Source organism: Diadema antillarum, unplaced genomic scaffold, assembly GCF_040938485.1.
Source record: "Diadema antillarum isolate AM-2024a unplaced genomic scaffold, OU_Dant_1.0 scf00000075, whole genome shotgun sequence".
NCBI lineage: Eukaryota > Metazoa > Echinodermata > Echinoidea > Diadematoida > Diadematidae > Diadema > Diadema antillarum.
This window is the reverse complement of record NW_027270964.1, coordinates 2,403,818-2,420,558: the sequence shown is the minus strand read 5'-3', so window position 1 is coordinate 2,420,558 and position 16,741 is coordinate 2,403,818. Positions and strand designations below refer to the sequence as shown.

General features: G+C 38.1%; 1 protein-coding gene across 1 annotated transcript; it reads left to right on the top strand.

Annotated features, from left to right (window-relative positions):
• The first annotated feature begins 1,052 nt into the window (after positions 1–1,052).
• Positions 1,053–15,517, top strand: LOC139717412 (uncharacterized). Its single transcript, XM_071628909.1, has 6 exons — positions 1,053–1,242; positions 2,239–2,401; positions 2,865–3,092; positions 10,447–10,516; positions 11,762–11,872; positions 13,388–15,517. The coding sequence occupies exons 1-6, from the start codon at positions 1,147–1,149 to the stop codon at positions 13,467–13,469; spliced, it is 750 nt and encodes a 249-aa protein (XP_071485010.1). The 5' UTR covers positions 1,053–1,146; the 3' UTR covers positions 13,470–15,517.
• The last annotated feature ends 1,224 nt before the right edge of the window (positions 15,518–16,741 follow it).

The window sequence follows — 16,741 nt, the reverse complement described above, 5'->3', positions numbered from 1 at the left end:
GTGTGTGTGTGTGTGTGTGTGTGTGTGTGTGTATGTGTGTTTATGAAGGTCACTTTCAGCGAGCCACCATGAAATGTTCGAACACCAGACGTGACACAGTAAACATTACCCTCAAGATGTGTCGGACGCAACTGTTCTTCCACCTCTAGAGGCTCTTAAACCTGGAAGCAATGACACTGAATGAGACGCGCTTTGTTATTTTCAGACGATATGCGAGGCGTGAAATCTGTAATCATTTTTGTAAACACCTATTTTATCATCCCCCTGGTCCGCTTCAGAGCAATTGGAGTTATCTGTTGTCTGGCAGATTGATTGGTGACGAATCATATTTATTTTTGGTAGTAAATTTGTAAGGTTCAGTGACATGTTACGGTACTATGATGATGGCACAAGCCAACAAAAAAAGCATGGGAGAGGAAAGAACCAGGTGTTGGGGTGATGGTCTACATTCCTTTCGATGATAATGTAAACGAGTGAATAAAACTTACGGTCCTACTTTAACCCTCGCCCAATTTTATTGAATTTCAGTGAAATGTGTGGTCGAAGAAGAAGGAGAGAAGAAGAAGAAGAAGGAGCGTGATGAGGAGGAGGAGGAAGAAGAGGAAGAGGAAGAGGAGGAAGAGGAGGACTGGATGAGAGAAAGAAGAAAAGAAAAAAGAGAAGAGAGAGAAGAAAAAAGGAGAAGAGAAAGAAGACGAAAAAGAACGAGAAGAACAAAAACAAGAAGACGAACAAGAAAAAGTTGAAGACATAGAAAATAAAAGAATGAGAACAAGAACAAGCATAAAAAATAAAGAAAAAGAAAAAAGAGAAGGAAAGTATAATCCGTTAGGTTGACGTGTCCACCATCGACGAAGATCTGCCTTCGATAGCACCTGCCGCAGATACACACTGCAACCATGGCAGCCAAGCCAATGTGCTTTGAAATATCTCATAGATGCGCGCCATCTAAGTTCATAACCTGTACAGGCAAACGCACAGGTGCCATATTATGACGTCAAAGTGATTGGCAAGGTGATGATAAACTATGGCGTCGAAGTAGGGTGCCGGAGTAATGCGATCAGTCCACTGGTGGTAGACAGCTGACTGACTGTGATAGAAACATAACTTTGGCAGTACCGTTATTGTTACAAAAATGGAGTAGGAATGGGAGCAGGAGCTGGTAAAAACCCAGTCGTGGGAATGCCGATGAGTCCTCGAGTCGAACTGGCTGCGAAAGAGGGCAAGAAAACTGGAGGAGAGGTAAGCTAAAATAAGGATAATGAATGTCCGGATGTCCAACCATGCATGCACATGTCCACACTGGCACTGAGTGTCAGTGACACTGTTGGGTGTTGTTGACGGTTTACATAGTCTATTAACACCACCTATCTGCCAGAAGTGTCCATAGTTCATGAGTTACTTAAGATTAATGTTGTTATATCTACGTACATAATTACGTTGATCTGCATACTGGCCTCGACCGTCTCTAGAGTCAGTTAGTGTTCTACAAAACAATCTCTAAACTGTTACTTGTTAGTGTTAGTGTTAGTAGAGGGGTCTACATGTAACACAGCACAGACAGTGTTACTCAAACCCCGGGGCCCTCCTTGTAGTGTACACAGTTTTACTGTGGGAGCGTTGGGGCTGGTCGCAGTTATGTTTATAACTAAAAATGGTTCAAAGACAAGCAGCCAGATTCTCACTGAAAAGATACCACAACACATCCAGTGTGCAATCCATGCTGGAACAGAACAGTGAAGTGGAAGAGCTTCAATCACCTCCCTCCAACAACAACAGAAAAGATTCCAGACTCACTATGATGTACCAACCCAGTCCTACATCATTCCAGTTGCTGCACCTACCAACAACAGTTGATTGTAATATCCTATAACGTTAGACATTTTCTCTAACTCCAAGAGAAGTTATCTGTTGCTTCAGACTTCTGTGATAGTAACTGATAGATACTTCTGGTAGGGGCCGATGTACATACAATGGAATAGTACATAGGCCTACTGACAAATATACTGCTTAATATTGTTACAGGTTTCTATGCGATTTACGTACATCTTGGGCATTACTACTAACTAGAGTGTAGCAATATAATTTGCCAATGCAAGTCATATAGGCTGCACAAATTTTGGAAATCTACAATGCCTCTACATTATGATTACAGGCATAAACTGGTTCATGGAATGTGCGAGACAAGCAACTCTTCTGCAATGCATGCATTTCCTCTTTTCTTTCTCTTCACTCCAGAGTGTGTTGATTGATGCTCCAGCTCTCGTTGACCTTGGTCACGGAACGGTCAGGTATCGTCGGGATGAGGACAGCGTGAACAAGAAAGAGACAGCTGACCAGGAGGTGAAGGTCAACAAGAAAGGCTACTTCTACCAGGCCAGACTGGACGATTACAGTGAAGGTAGACAAAAACACTGGTCAGCTGTACATGTAGCTTGTATGACAAAGCCTATCTCAACTAAATGCGTAGACACATCCCCAAATGCAAGACCCTGTAAGACAGAAAGACAAATATCCTTGTTGTAAGCCATTTAGTTATTGTATGCAGTGTTTATGTGCCAAGTATGCAGTAAGTATGTAGTATACCGTGGCATTTGTGAATTAATACCCTCATGTTCTTTTGAGTAGTGAAACCACATGCATACAAAAGGTTAAACAGCATCATATCGCCATTGTTTCATCTGTGTTACATCCGCTGCTGTGATAGTCCATGATATCTATCATGCCTTAATATGTGTGTTCAAATATCTAGATCATATCCATGTTTTCTGCAAAAATGTTGACTGCGTGTTTTCATTGTAAGATTGTATGCTCATAAGACTATTTCTATGTACAGAAATTTCTCTTTCCAACCCTTGTAACAGCCGCGGTAGCTAGGCCTGACGAGAGATACAAATTCAACTATGTCTACAAAGGCGCGCCCAGCTCTCGAGGAAAGAAGCTCTTCTATGTGTACGGCATCGGCATGAACTCTAGGGATGCAAGGTCAAAGGTCACCAAGCACTACAAGCCAAAAGGCAAAGGTTATGTCTGGCCAAGCTCTTTCAGAAATGCCACACACTTCTACTATGAAATGGTTTTCAAGGAGCAAGGTAAGTTGACTGCATGTGTATCATTTGCACATTTGACTTAACTACATTCGGCAAAGAGCAAGTTTCAACTGATGGTGACCCATAATTTATCGCACTTAGCCATACAGTACAATACTTTGCCTGATATTTTGTGTGTAATAATCTGGATGGACACCTTCATAAACAGAGAGGGTGGTGTTTTATGTCTTTTACTAAAATTTAATCTTGAGGTGCAATGAGGTGAATGTTGTGAAGGAAAATATTAATCTTGATTTGCCAAGCACAAACTTGTATCCATCAGTTGGAAGTTAAAACATTGTGCCAATTATGTCCTTACTGTCAGATCTGCATCAAGAACAGTTTAGATATCAAAAATTAGAAATGTACAAACTATGAAATTGCCAGTAAGTATTTGAAAATGAGCATATCATGATACTAGTCTTGATATTCACCTATTCCAAGTGCTAAGATCAAGTCATGCCTCAACAATTTCACAAAAGACATTTCAAAGAAATGCTGCTTTGGAGTGGAATCTTGTTTCCAGTAAATATGTTTTTGCAGGTTTGCTTTGAATAGATGCTCTTGTGCAGGCGCGCCGGAAGCAGTTTTGGATTGGGGGGGGGGGGGGGGGGGGGGGGGGGGGGGGGGGGGCAAACATTGGAGGGGGGCTCAAGATTAGACCATGCATATGTTACACAATATACACATACACACACACAGACACACACACGCACACACATCTATTATATATATATATATACCGGTTGTCCCAAAAAAAGCGGAACGGTGGATTTTCAGTACCTTACGTTCTAAAAGTGATATATTTTTTGACATCGTTAGAAAGAGCATCTTCCGCAGAAGACCATGATACCCAAATCATTAGATTTGGTTCAGTACTTTTTATTCTACGCCAATTTCTGTAAATGCAGTCATTTTCAATTTTTTGCGACTTATGAGATAATAATTTGGGTGCGAAACGCGTTCCATACGGTGAATTGTGTAAGCTCATTGATCCATGTCAACAAAAGATAACGCTTTCATATTGGGCGCACACACACACACACGCACAGACACACACACACACACTGTTTTTTCCTGGCCCGTGCCCAATGTGAAAGCTGTATCTTTTGTTGACATGGATCACCGAGCTTACACAATGTTCACCGTATGGATCGCGTGTCGCACTCAAATTATTATCTCATAAGTCGCAAAAATCCGGCGAAATTTGACAATTACTGCATTTTCAGAAATTGGCGTAGAATAAAAAGTACTGAACCAAATGTAATGATTTTGGTATCATAGTCTTCTGCGGAAGATGCTCTTTCTAATGATGTCAAAAGATAACTTTTAGACCGCAAGATACTTAAAATCCACCGTTCCGCTTTTTTTGGGACACCCGGTATATATATATGTAAAGTGGCGTATACGGTGGGTCGAAACATGGGGGGAACCATAAAGTAATTTTGACGGTCTGTATGCTTGTGCGTGAGCAATAATGGGACTACAATATACATTACGGAATGTGATACATTGAACAACGCAGTCATTGAGGAAAATTGTAAGTTTTCCTTACATGGATTATGGAATGACGGTGTGAAACGATCGACAAATTATATACTGTGCAGCAACATAAGGTGAATGGCATAACAATAAAATGCGAGCGAGCGAAGTGAGCGAGCTTGAAAATTTAGATATTCTACAGTTCCAAAACTGGAGTTTTAATTGTAGCTATAATATATTTCGCTTTGGAAATAAATAGTCCATGGGCCAAGACCAGATTTTTACGATATTGGTACCACTTAAAGGGACAAATTCTGCTTATGCATTTTGAAATAGTATGTATCTGTAGATTATATTTTGCTATGATAGCAATTCCAGAGAAGTAGCTTAGTCTCAGTACCAGCCGTTAACCCTCATAACTCCAAATACCTTTTTAAGCTCGGTAAACCATGGAGGGCACAATCCGCTCCCTCTATAATTTCAATATTTTTCTATCAATTGCTCTGAAATGTGGCACAAATGTAAATCAAGACATACTCTACAAAATGGCACCATCAAAACTTTTCTTGGAAACCACAAAGAGGGAGCAATTTGTCAATATACAAAGAAAACAAACAGAATTCCATCAAATAATATTAAATTAACTAATTTTAGGACATGTGTCGGGCAGTTAAGGCGAAATTGCAACTACTTTTTGCTGTTTATTTCTATCTAGACATATTAAGACACATTTCAACTTTTAACCTTTTCGGAGCATTTACAGGTCCAAATCTTAAGAAAATGGTGTTTACCACAGAAAAAATCAAGACAAAGCACAAGAGGGCGCTGTAGCTTTTTCAAACATAATTGAATACTTTCTTTAAAAGTATAAAATTGTATTATTTTATGTTGTGAATACATAAAATAATAAGTAACAAGAAGCTAAAAAAAGGGTCAAAATGTGAAACGGAACTTGCTTATTGCTTGCTTATAACTTATTTGTTGCCATGGTAACCAAAATACTTTAACACTAATTAAACATATCTTATATCTTATATATGCGTAATAAGTTTCGGGAAACGACATCAAATTTGATCAGACAAGATATCAAACTTATAGTGAGCAAAATTTCAGTATCAGCGGAGCACCTCCCTCTCCACATTTTTGCTATTTTGGAGATAATAACAATTCATCCACTGTCACGTAAACAAATGCGAGGTCACCCCCATTCCACACACACGAGCTGTTGCATTCTTCGTGTTCTTAGCATTGTTATTCAACTATGCAATCAACACTTTGGGGAATATTTAGGGGGAAAGAGTGAAAAACGGCATTTCAAAGGACACTATCAATGACGAAATTGTATCTGTCACCTTTTGTTAAAGTCATGATTACTATATTCGTTATCAAATAATTCTGTTCTACTCCAAAATAATCAGAGCCACTATCATCACCAACATTTCGATATCATTTTGACATACAAAGTACACACCTCAACAAACAACTCCCAAGTACCAACATGCCAATAGCGAGATATCTGCATATTCAGCAAAATTAAGAGCACAACAAGAGATAGCAAAACATCCTTCTTAATATTACTTCTGCAAAACGGGTGAGTTAATGTTACAAAATATACGAAACACTCTTCAGAGCAAATTTACTTCGACACTTAATGGAAAGGATAAAGTGACAGGAAATAGGATAGATAGTGCCATGATAATAATACCAAAAGACACAGGAAAAAACGAACATTATTAATTCTAATTCAAACAAACTAATGAGCAAGCACAAAATAGGCACGCAGATACAATATGGGCGTTAATCGAAAAGAGAGAGTTTTGGGGCGGCTTTGTTCTTCTGTTTTGTTTTTATTGGTCACCGCCATGCAACTTCAGAAAGTCAGCAAGCCTCGACGGAGCAAATTAGTGTTTGTTGCAAAGTATTTGTCAGAATTTTTAGAGCAATTGCATTTTGGTGGAGTTTCATAAGTCTGGAACAGGGAAGAATTATTATAACGATCCCCTCTGACACAAGGTATTAAAAAAAAATCCAAGTAGATACCAAGAAACAAATAGAATTGCTAAATCGAAATTACTTTGCCCCTTGCCATGCGTTATGCTAAAATAACCAAGTTGCGAGAAACACAATTAACAACCCCTCCCCCCCCCCCCCCCAAAAAAAGGATAATTTCTTTAATTGTTCAATGACTTACTCAATATTTGATAAATCATTTGAAAATGTGATGTCCAAGTAAAAAAGTCTGGTTTGGGGGTAAAAGTCTAGGAATGGGAATGGGCAAAACCCTCCAATTCCCTTGCTGTATACAACCCTTGGGGTACGACCGCGGTCATTTGCTGGTATCGATATCAAGATCTGCAAATACCTTGTTTGACGCTGTTATCTAACTTTATATGTAATGGAATTTTAATACATTAGTACTCTCTTCCGCTCTGTGTAATCTTGTCTTTTTGAACTGCCATCTTTATTGTGATTACTCCATAATTCCAATTTTCATTGTTCTTTCAAACAGGAAATATATTATCACTTATCTTATCATAATAATATGTAAGCCTTGATTAAGCTATGTCTTAAAGGGGAAGGCTAGTAACTGATCAGTGGGAATCAGTGGAAATGCTGGGAGATGATTGTTCCAATATGGGATTCATTCAAGAGTACATTATATATCTATTGTTGTGTGAAAATAATTTGCTTCAGAATGGTCTCATATTCAAGTAATGTGCAGTCTAATGTTTCCAGGTTAGCATGCCTGGTCAGTGACGGGGCATTAAGCTGCACATTACTTGAATATGAGACCGTTCTGAAGCAAATAATTTTCACACAACGATAGATATATAATGTACTCTTAAATGAATCCCAAAAGAATTGGAACAATCATCCCCAGCATTCGCACTGATTCCCACAGATCAGTTACTAGCCTTCCCCTTTAAATACTCATTGATACAATAGTCACTCATCCAGATGTAGCCCTTGAATTGGCTGTAAAACTGTATGAAAACAACTTTAAATTGCTAGTTCTTTCTCGGCAAAAGATATGAAAATATGCACACTGGAATGTAGCAATTTGTCGTAGAAATAAATTTCCATGGGTATTTTAGCAAGAAAATGAATGGCAACGAATGATAAGAAAATACCGTTTTGCGGTAACGTCTCCCATTCCATACAATTTTTCCTACATAAAGAGAGGTACCATGTAGAACAGCATTTGGATATGGCCGCGGCTGTCTTGAACGTAGACTATCACTCCATAGACAGATGCACCGCGTTCAAAACAGCGCGCTCCGTAGAGACCGTGCTTTATCGTTCTGTGTATAGTCTTGGTTCAGACGTGCGGGCTGATTATCAAAACCCAAAAAGCATTGATTAAAGACTACATTTTTCATGACAAAGCTACTCATTTGGAATTGCTATCATAGTTTGATACACTTATATATCCCTAACAAACAAAACGGCATCACAAAGGTTTTGTCCCTTTTGGTGGTACCAATATCTGACCTGGCCCATGGACTAAAATGGGGGCACATCGGGCGCAACTGCTGGCAGTTATTGGCAGCAACATTAGGAGGATGGCATAACGATATGCGAGCGAGCGAAGTGAGCAAGCTTGACAATTTTGACATTCTCACGTCCCAAAACTGGGGTTTGTAACTATATCTTTCACTTTGGAAATTAATGGGGTGGCGCATCGGGCGCAACTGCTGGCAATTACTGGCAGCAACATTAGGAGAATGGCATAACGATTCAATGCGAGCGAGCTTGAGAATTTTGACATTTTACAGTCCAAAAACTCCCGTTTGTAGCTATATCTTTCGCTTTGGAAATTAAGGGGGGGGGGCATCGGGCGCAACTGCTGGCAATTACTGGCAGCAACGTTAGGAGAGTGGCATAACGATTCAATGCGAGCGAGCGAAGCGAGCGAGCTTGAAAATTTTGACATTTTACAGTCCCAAAACTCCCGTTTGTAGCTATATTTATCTTTCGCTTTGGAAATTAAGGGGTGGGGGCATCGGGTGCAACTACTGGCAATTACTGTCAGCAATATTAGGAGAATGGCATAACGATTCAATGCGAGCGAGCGAAGCGAGCGAGCTTGAAAATTGTGAAATTCTAGAGTCCAACAACTGCCGTCGTAGCTATGTTTTTCGCTTTAGAAATTAAGGGGGAGGCGCACCGGGCTCAACTGCTGGATGCGAGCGAGCGAAGCGAGCGAGCTTGAAAGTTTTGACATTTTACAGTCCAAAAGCTGCCGTTTGTAGCCATATTTTTTCCCTTTTATTCATATATTTTTATATGCATATCTGTTTTATTTTCTTTGTTTATTCATTTATTTTTGTTATTATTATTATTCTTTTTTTTTTTGGGGGGGGGGCTTTTTGGGGGGGCAAAAATGCGTTTTGCCCCCCCCCCCCCCCCCCCCGAATTTTTGACCTATATTGTACATTTTGCTACAAAATGCTACTCCTTCGCCATTTCTAACCCGATTTCGATTCCGTTTGCTTTATGTGATGGCACTAGGTGAGGGCTTCAAAACTTCTACACAGAATTTTGACCTTTGCCTTCTTTGACCTTTGACCTTGATTTTTGACCTATATTGTACATTTTGCTACAAAATGCTACTTCTTCGCCATTTCTAACCCGATTTCGATTCCGTTTGCTTTATGTGATGGCACTAGGTGAGGGCTTCAAAAATTCTACACAGAATTTTGACCTTTGCCTTCTTTGACCTTTGACCTTGATTTTTGACCTATATTGTACATTTTGCTACAAAATGCTACTCCTTCGCCATTTCTAACCCGATTTCGATTCTGTTTGCTTTATGTGATGGCACTAGGTGAGGGCTTCAAAACTTCTACACAGAATTTTGACCTTTGCCTTCTTTGACCTTTGACCTTGATTTTTGACCTGTATTGTACATTGGAACTTTTTTTTTGGATTGGGGGGGCAGCCGCCCCCCTCCCCCCCCCCCACTTCCGGCGCCTATGCTCTTGTGTGATATGTATGCATGTATATCAAATATGTAGGGCACACTGCATGTCCTCTGAACACTTTCTCTGAAATCATTACTGAGAAGTGCTGAGCCAGCCTTCCTTCATATGATTAATTGGTGAATTGATTGATGAAGAAAGAGAATTATCATCTATATAGGACGTTTTAGCGCCGCATTAAAAACGCGTATTGTAGTCCGCGCAATTTTTACCGTTCAATATCAGAGCATATTGAACGAAACGCATAGGCCAACGTATTAATTCGCCATAGGCTACCGTTGTTACTTGCCGTTCAAGATCACACCATATTCAATTCTGTCTCGTCTATTGCGCGAGCGCTTGCTGAATGCGCAAACGCTTGCTACTAGTGCGCGTCATTTTGTTACAATTCACAAGCGCGCAAACATCTTGCTAGTTGTTTGTTTCATACGCAGTTTTAGGGGCTTCCCCTTGTCAGCGCTGGGATGTGACTGCCGAGTCAACTTCCAAGACAAGTTGAAGCCGGGTAATTTCGTGCAGTTTGTGCTTGCTCTGCCTGATTGTATAGATGATAATAATTATATTGGATGGCCTTGATTCATGGAATACCAGGGAATATTGCACTCGTTAGGGTCAATATTGCACTCATCTTCGATTCGTGCAATATTGGCCCTAACTCGTGCAATATTCCCTGGTATCCCATTCATAGCCATCCAATATAATATAAATATTGTAATGCAATAGCAGTTATGATATGTTGCCACTACTTGGTTTTTTTTCCCCCCAAAAAAGTGCTTCTTCGATAGATGTTATAAATGCATGAATGCAAAACACAAAATGATTGATTAAAGAATGTTTGAACTGAGATTACAGCTAAAATTCATTTTATTGTCCACCGCATCCTGTCGTTACAGAAGCGGAAATTGAGGAGTCTGAGGAGGAATCTACAGATGTCCAGAATGATGTCAATCCAGAGAAGATGACGTGAGTGAATTTGAGGGGTTCATGGTCACTTTTTTTCCCCATTTTTTAATGGAGAGACAAAAGTACAAGAACAGAAATTTTGTTGCTTCATTTCTGTATTTCAGCAGTTTGAAGAATATGAAATACAAAATTTGTGTTGGTGAGGCTGAAGTGAAATTAAGCAAAAGCAGGACATTTTTAGTCTGGCCAACAGTTTTTGCAAAGGACCAATGAATGCTTTCCATTATTTATATCTTGTGTTGTTGCAGGGGAGGGGATAGTCATAATATCTCCTCCAACTCTCTTTCAAAGTTGGTGGCATATAACACTCATGTGGACAGCAGATGCATGTGGTAGTTCCTTAGAACTGCCATTTGCATATATCCAATGATTTAATTTGGCAGCAGTGTACATGGTCAGTTATTCAGAACTAAGTATGCACACTGGTTTTTTTTATCACTGTTAAAGACCTGGTATCCTGTGTAGAGAAGGTTGGCCCAATTCAATAAGTCTTCATTCGCTGCCCACTGAGTACATTTGAACACCATGAACAGCACAGGTCTGCGAGAATAGAATTGCCTGTCACCAAATATGTGAATCAAAGTGTGACTTGTCAAGAACGTTTTACTTCAGTCGAGATTCTTCGGCTGTGTGCGTACCTACATAGAGATCAGTGATAAATGTGAACACAATTTGTTAGAGGGATTCCTGAGCATACATTGTAATATACATACAAGTCGGGCCAGCCTTCTCATTGCATGGTATCCCCATGGTACCAGTCTTTAAATGAAGTTAGGCACTTAGATATGAAGAAGATGTCTCGTGTTCTTTTCAAACACCTCATGTTCTCTGATGTCTTTGAAATGAAGGCATTCAAAGCTGCAGAAGAGACTCAGACGAGTTGTGACCATTCTCGGTTGTAGTTTCATGTTGTAGTTGTTTAGCCTGTTAGTCCAGTTTGGCAGATCGAACATGTTACTGTAAAACATGATATATTCGCGGCATGAATTTTTTGCGAATTGGAGCCGACAGCTTTTTTTGCGGCATGAAATTTTCGCGAAATGCCAATGGCATTTGATGCATATAGTGTAGACAAGAATCTTCGCGTGCATTTTAATTTCGCGAATCTTGGCGCTCGCGAAATTCGCGAAATTAAAATGCACGTGAACATTCCTCGTTTTACAGTATCTAATTTATAAACCATCCGAAAGACTCTAATCTCCATCAACAATAAGTTGTTTGTGTTGTTAACATCTTTTGCCCTAGATTCCAGCTGAAAGACAGTAACACTGTTGAGATGCTGAAGAAGAGAGCAGCTCTCAGACTTCTAACCCCATTCTCAAACCTTCACATCAGCTATGGTGATGCAGAGCTGGGGTGAGTTACTGCCCTCTATTGTTATCCTCATATACATGAGACATTGTATGCCTCCACACATTTTCCTCCGAGGGAAACAGTTTGCTGTAATCTTGATCTGATGCTGTAAAAGATGAAATTTTTGCGGTGTGGAAATTTTAGCACATGTTACGCGACATGTAACTAGCCTGAAAATAAAAGCACACATCATTTTTCTTTTGATTATGCGGAATTAAAAATTTGCAAAATTCACATTACCTACCTGAGCACAAAAAATTACTCACATGAAAATTTCCACTTTTACAGTAGACGCATGTTTATTATACCAGAGCTCTGTTTATGAAGTTGTGACAGTAACCATTCTCTGCAATGATCCCAAAAGTGAAGAATAGGATTCCAAGTGTATGAAATGACTGGTATGCAATCAAGACAGTAGCTGAACGTAATCTCTCTAGGATCTACACTCAGCAAAAAAAGAAAGTAAACACTTTTTCGAGTTCATGACTTTCATAGAAGAAAATTAATGTATCATATACCATATTAACTTAATTGGCTATCAAGCTAGTAGGTCATTATTAAGGGAAACTTTATGCATGAGTGAACACATTTGTTTTTGTCCTCCAGGGCATAAAAGTAAAAATTGCAAAAATTGACAAATTGTCTTTCATTTGCAAATGCACTTTAAGATAACAATGATAACAAAAGACCAGTTTAACACAATGAGAGACACGAATGAAATAGCAAAAATAAGTTTTCGTTCTCTTTATCTCTTTATAACCGCAAACAAAATCAAACTGGGAAACTGGAGGGGGAAAATAAGAATATTCTGTGAACTCAAACTTCAAATGACATAGGGAGTAAGGGCACAACGATGATTAAAAGAACAGGATATATTTATTTCATTCATTCAATTTAGTAATTTAAGAATTCATGAGACAAATTCAAGAACCAAATATGATTTACAATTTTCCTAATTTGAGAAATCAATTCAAAATCCTACCATTTTTGTTAATATTGCTTCTTCTCTCATTTCACTTGAATTTGGATTTGACAGAAAATTCTTCATTTTTCTCCATTATTTCTAGCCTTTATTGATCTTTTTGGGCTTCAAAGATATAATAGAGATCATAGGATGATCTTTTCAATTGAATTCTTGTGTTTATTTTGTTAAATTTGTCTTTTTTGTCTTATTGTTACATGGAAGAGCATTTACACATGAATGACAACTTGTTCATTTTTGCAATTTTTACTTTTGTGCCTTGGAAGAGGAAAACAAGTTGTTACAATTTATTCAGGATTATAGTACAGTATGTGTGAGGTGAGTTTGATAACTGTAATAGTGTTCTTCCATTCTTTGAGTAATGTGTACTCTCATTTCACTTTGAATGACTGCTCACTGAGTAAAATCTGGCATGTGTCTTTATCATTATACAATGGTCATTGAATGAATGGGAGTCAAAATTATCTTCAATATCATTTTCATTTTTCCTCTATATTTGTAATGATGATTGTTATTTCTGTCTGTGCACTTCACAGGAATGCAGAGGTGATAGGCAAGCTTAGAAGGGAGGAGCAGGGAGACTTTGAAAGATTTGTTGTGGAGCTACAGAGGGTATAGACTGGCATTTCACTGTACCAGGGCTCCGTTTCATACTTATTTCATCCATTGTGTTTTTTTTTGTGTGTATTTCTTTATTTATTTGCCTTATCATTGATGATTGTTTCTCTTCATGTTTCTCGTGGAGAGAGAAGGAGTTGGTAGACTTTCTTTTTGTTTTGGTCAGAAGTGTGTCATGTTTCTCACCCTGTGCTAACATTCTGACAGGGGTATTTACTGAGTAGAGTAACACAGGCTTTTGATTAATGGTTGACCAGAGCCATCCTCCATGACAGGTAATGCAAATCCTAAATGCAGACCTTTGATTAGTTGAAAGAGATGGTTTATTTAAAGGGATGGCATAGTACTGGTTGAGGTAAGGATTCAGCTTTTTACTTCTTCTTTTTTTTTTTGCGAGAAACTTAGAAATCACTTTATGAAATGTTAAAGAGCATACAATTTTATGAGGAATTCAAAGTTTCTTTGATGTAAATCAGTTTTGAAATGGCTGAGATATCCTCAAAACAAAGTAGAACAAAGGGATCCTAATAAAAGGTGAGTCCCATCTTTTATTAGGATAGCTTTTGTTTTGGATATCTCAGCCATTTCAAAGCCAATTTTCATCAAATAATCTTTGAATTCCTCTTCAAATGATATGTTCTTTCATATTTCATAAGACATTTCTCATTATCTCAAAAAATTATAAAAAACACTGGAAACCTGATGCCCCGTCTCGACCAAAACTCTGCCAACCCTTTAAGATTCATATTATGATTTCAAGTGTAATGTCTAGAATGCAATAGGATTGAGACTTAACTAAGTCATGTCTTCATTCATGGTGATAATCTCAGCAAACTTTTAGTGTGTGATCATTTCATGTTCTTTTTTCTTTCTTTCTCTGCATTGAAGTCATCGTACAGGGAGAATGGCATAATAAATTATGTGCTGTTGTACTCAAGTCCATGTGGATGTCATGGAACACAAACTGCCTGTCTCTTTACAAAGATTAATCAAATACTTTGAAGATCATTAGTCAGAAGTTCAAGTGTATGTTACAAATGTCATGGAAGATTTTAGTCTTTCCAGTCAATATCATTTGCTGTGTCCCATACCAGTCTACATGAAGATGTGTAAGGTCTCACAGATGGTGACCACCATGGTAATGTAAAACATTCAGAATGTACTGAATGTGGAGATGATATGTTTTGTAATTTTCTTCATGGTTTCACTCTTACTGTGGACGTGCCATTTGCCGAAGAAAAAAAGTATTGTTGTAGAATTAGAAATGCATTTGCAGAAGGATTCTTAAGCATTTATACCTCTGGAGCCATCTACCAACAGAAATAGTATGTTTCTCAATCCATGTTGAATAAATACGCAACTCAGTTACTCCAAATCCAAACAAATCATGATACAAAATTCGAGTCTTTGTTGTCTTTTGTAGTGTTTCATTACATCCGTCCAACCACTGTTATACACAATTATCAACTACGTCGATACATGTAGATGTTGTCGAAGGGAGTTTTCATATATTTTTTTTTAATAACAACTGTATATTTGTGTAGTAAATTATTATGAATCAATGTAATTTCATAATGTATGATTATTTTTTAGACTACTGCATTACATGTGTGTGTACCCTGATTTAGTATTTATCATCATGTTGTACAAATGTAGCTCTGTGATACATGTATACACCGTATGTATTACAATTATGGAGACTTGTGTGAGTTCAGGCTACTCTCACATTAATTGTGAGGAAGGAAACAGCCCTGTCTGTTGGTAAGCTTTGTAAGTGTATCATAGATAGACCTTCATTGATCAGAATCTCATCTGTACTAAGTCGGATAAGAATGACAAAGAATCAATAGGCATTTTCACAACAGCCCGATAAAAATCCAAGTTCAAGATTTTTTTCGCAATTGCAAATATTTCATTTCCGATTAACATCCGCCTGAAGAGAATTAGCCCGAAATTGTTTCAAGCTAATTTGATAGCCAGTTATGCACAAACATCGTCGGTAGAGCTTGCACCTTCAAAAAATTACCTGCGATTTGTGTGCAGGTTACCTTGATTGATCAGGTCACAAACGCTAGGCATGATGGGATGCATCATGCAAATTTCTTGAGGTGAATTCACATTATCAAATAGCGTGCTAGTTTGCAAATCATCCCCCTGTTTCTGAAATTTCACGAGTTTGGGTTGAGATATTTTCTCGAGCTTAGCTTTCAAATTAGTGCGCTAATTTGAATTCACATTATTAAATGGTGCGCTATTTTGTCATTGGGTTATGAAAATCCAAGGTGGAAATTCTAAGAATGGTGCGCTATTTCAAAACATCGGGCTGATGTGAAAATGCCTAATTAGTCACTGGTTGCTAAAACAAAAAATGTATTCTTTTTGACGAGTCAGAGTAAAAAGCAAAAAGTACAACCTTTGGAGATGGAATCTTTGTTAACATTGCAAGGAGAAATGTTTTGAAAGCTACACATTTCTCCAAGATATGATTAAAAGAAAGTTACAGTATGTGTGGATCTGATTCAAAGCTGGAGTTTGTAGTTTTCAGTGTTGAATGATCAAAAGAAGTATGTCTACTGTATCACACCAGTGATCAGGGTGATACACTGCATCAAAATGTATCATCTTGGAGCTACAAAATTATTGTTTGTAACTTTAATAATCAGATGTGTAAAGTTGCATTCTTGCGAACATGTGGTTGATTTAAACCAGTGGCTCTGTAGAAAACAAGCTATTCTATTAAATGATGGAAGTGCAGGTGGCCTATCATAACAAAGTCCTCGGGACTGCCTGTTTTCTTTTGTTATATTGAAATTTTGTTAAAGCTGAAGAAATAGAATATATGAAGATTAAGGTTATAATTATGGGACCTAAATTTGTACTTTGTTGTGTAAAGAAATTTTGATATAACTGTTTTTTTTTATAACGAAAGTGTACAGTATGTGGAAGTTGTTGTGTGTTCAGTTCTCTGTACTCGTGTGAAAATACATTGGGATGATTCATAATGTACATGTATGTATTTATGATAATCTTGTGATTTACAATCCCTGTACCTATGTATGTGGCACTGTTGGAATACGGCAGGAACCTTGTTATAATGATGATGCAAACACCATGACAATTATTGTACCTCCTCGGTCACATCATGTTCTTCACTGTATCTGGGGATAAAAACAAACAAACAAACAAACAAAGAAATAGTAAGATTTGGGACTTACACAATCACCTAGTTATTAGAGGGTTTTTTGTGTTGTTTGAGGGGGTTTTTATGTGTT

Coding starts and splice junctions, on each gene's coding strand:
- LOC139717412 (XM_071628909.1), top strand. CDS start 1,147: ATGGGAGCAGGAGCTGGTAAAAACCCAGTCGTGGGAATGCCGATGAGT. Junction 10,517..11,761: donor GTCAATCCAGAGAAGATGAC/GTGAGTGAATTT, acceptor CTTTTGCCCTAG/ATTCCAGCTGAAAGACAGTA. Junction 11,873..13,387: donor TATGGTGATGCAGAGCTGGG/GTGAGTTACTGC, acceptor TGCACTTCACAG/GAATGCAGAGGTGATAGGCA.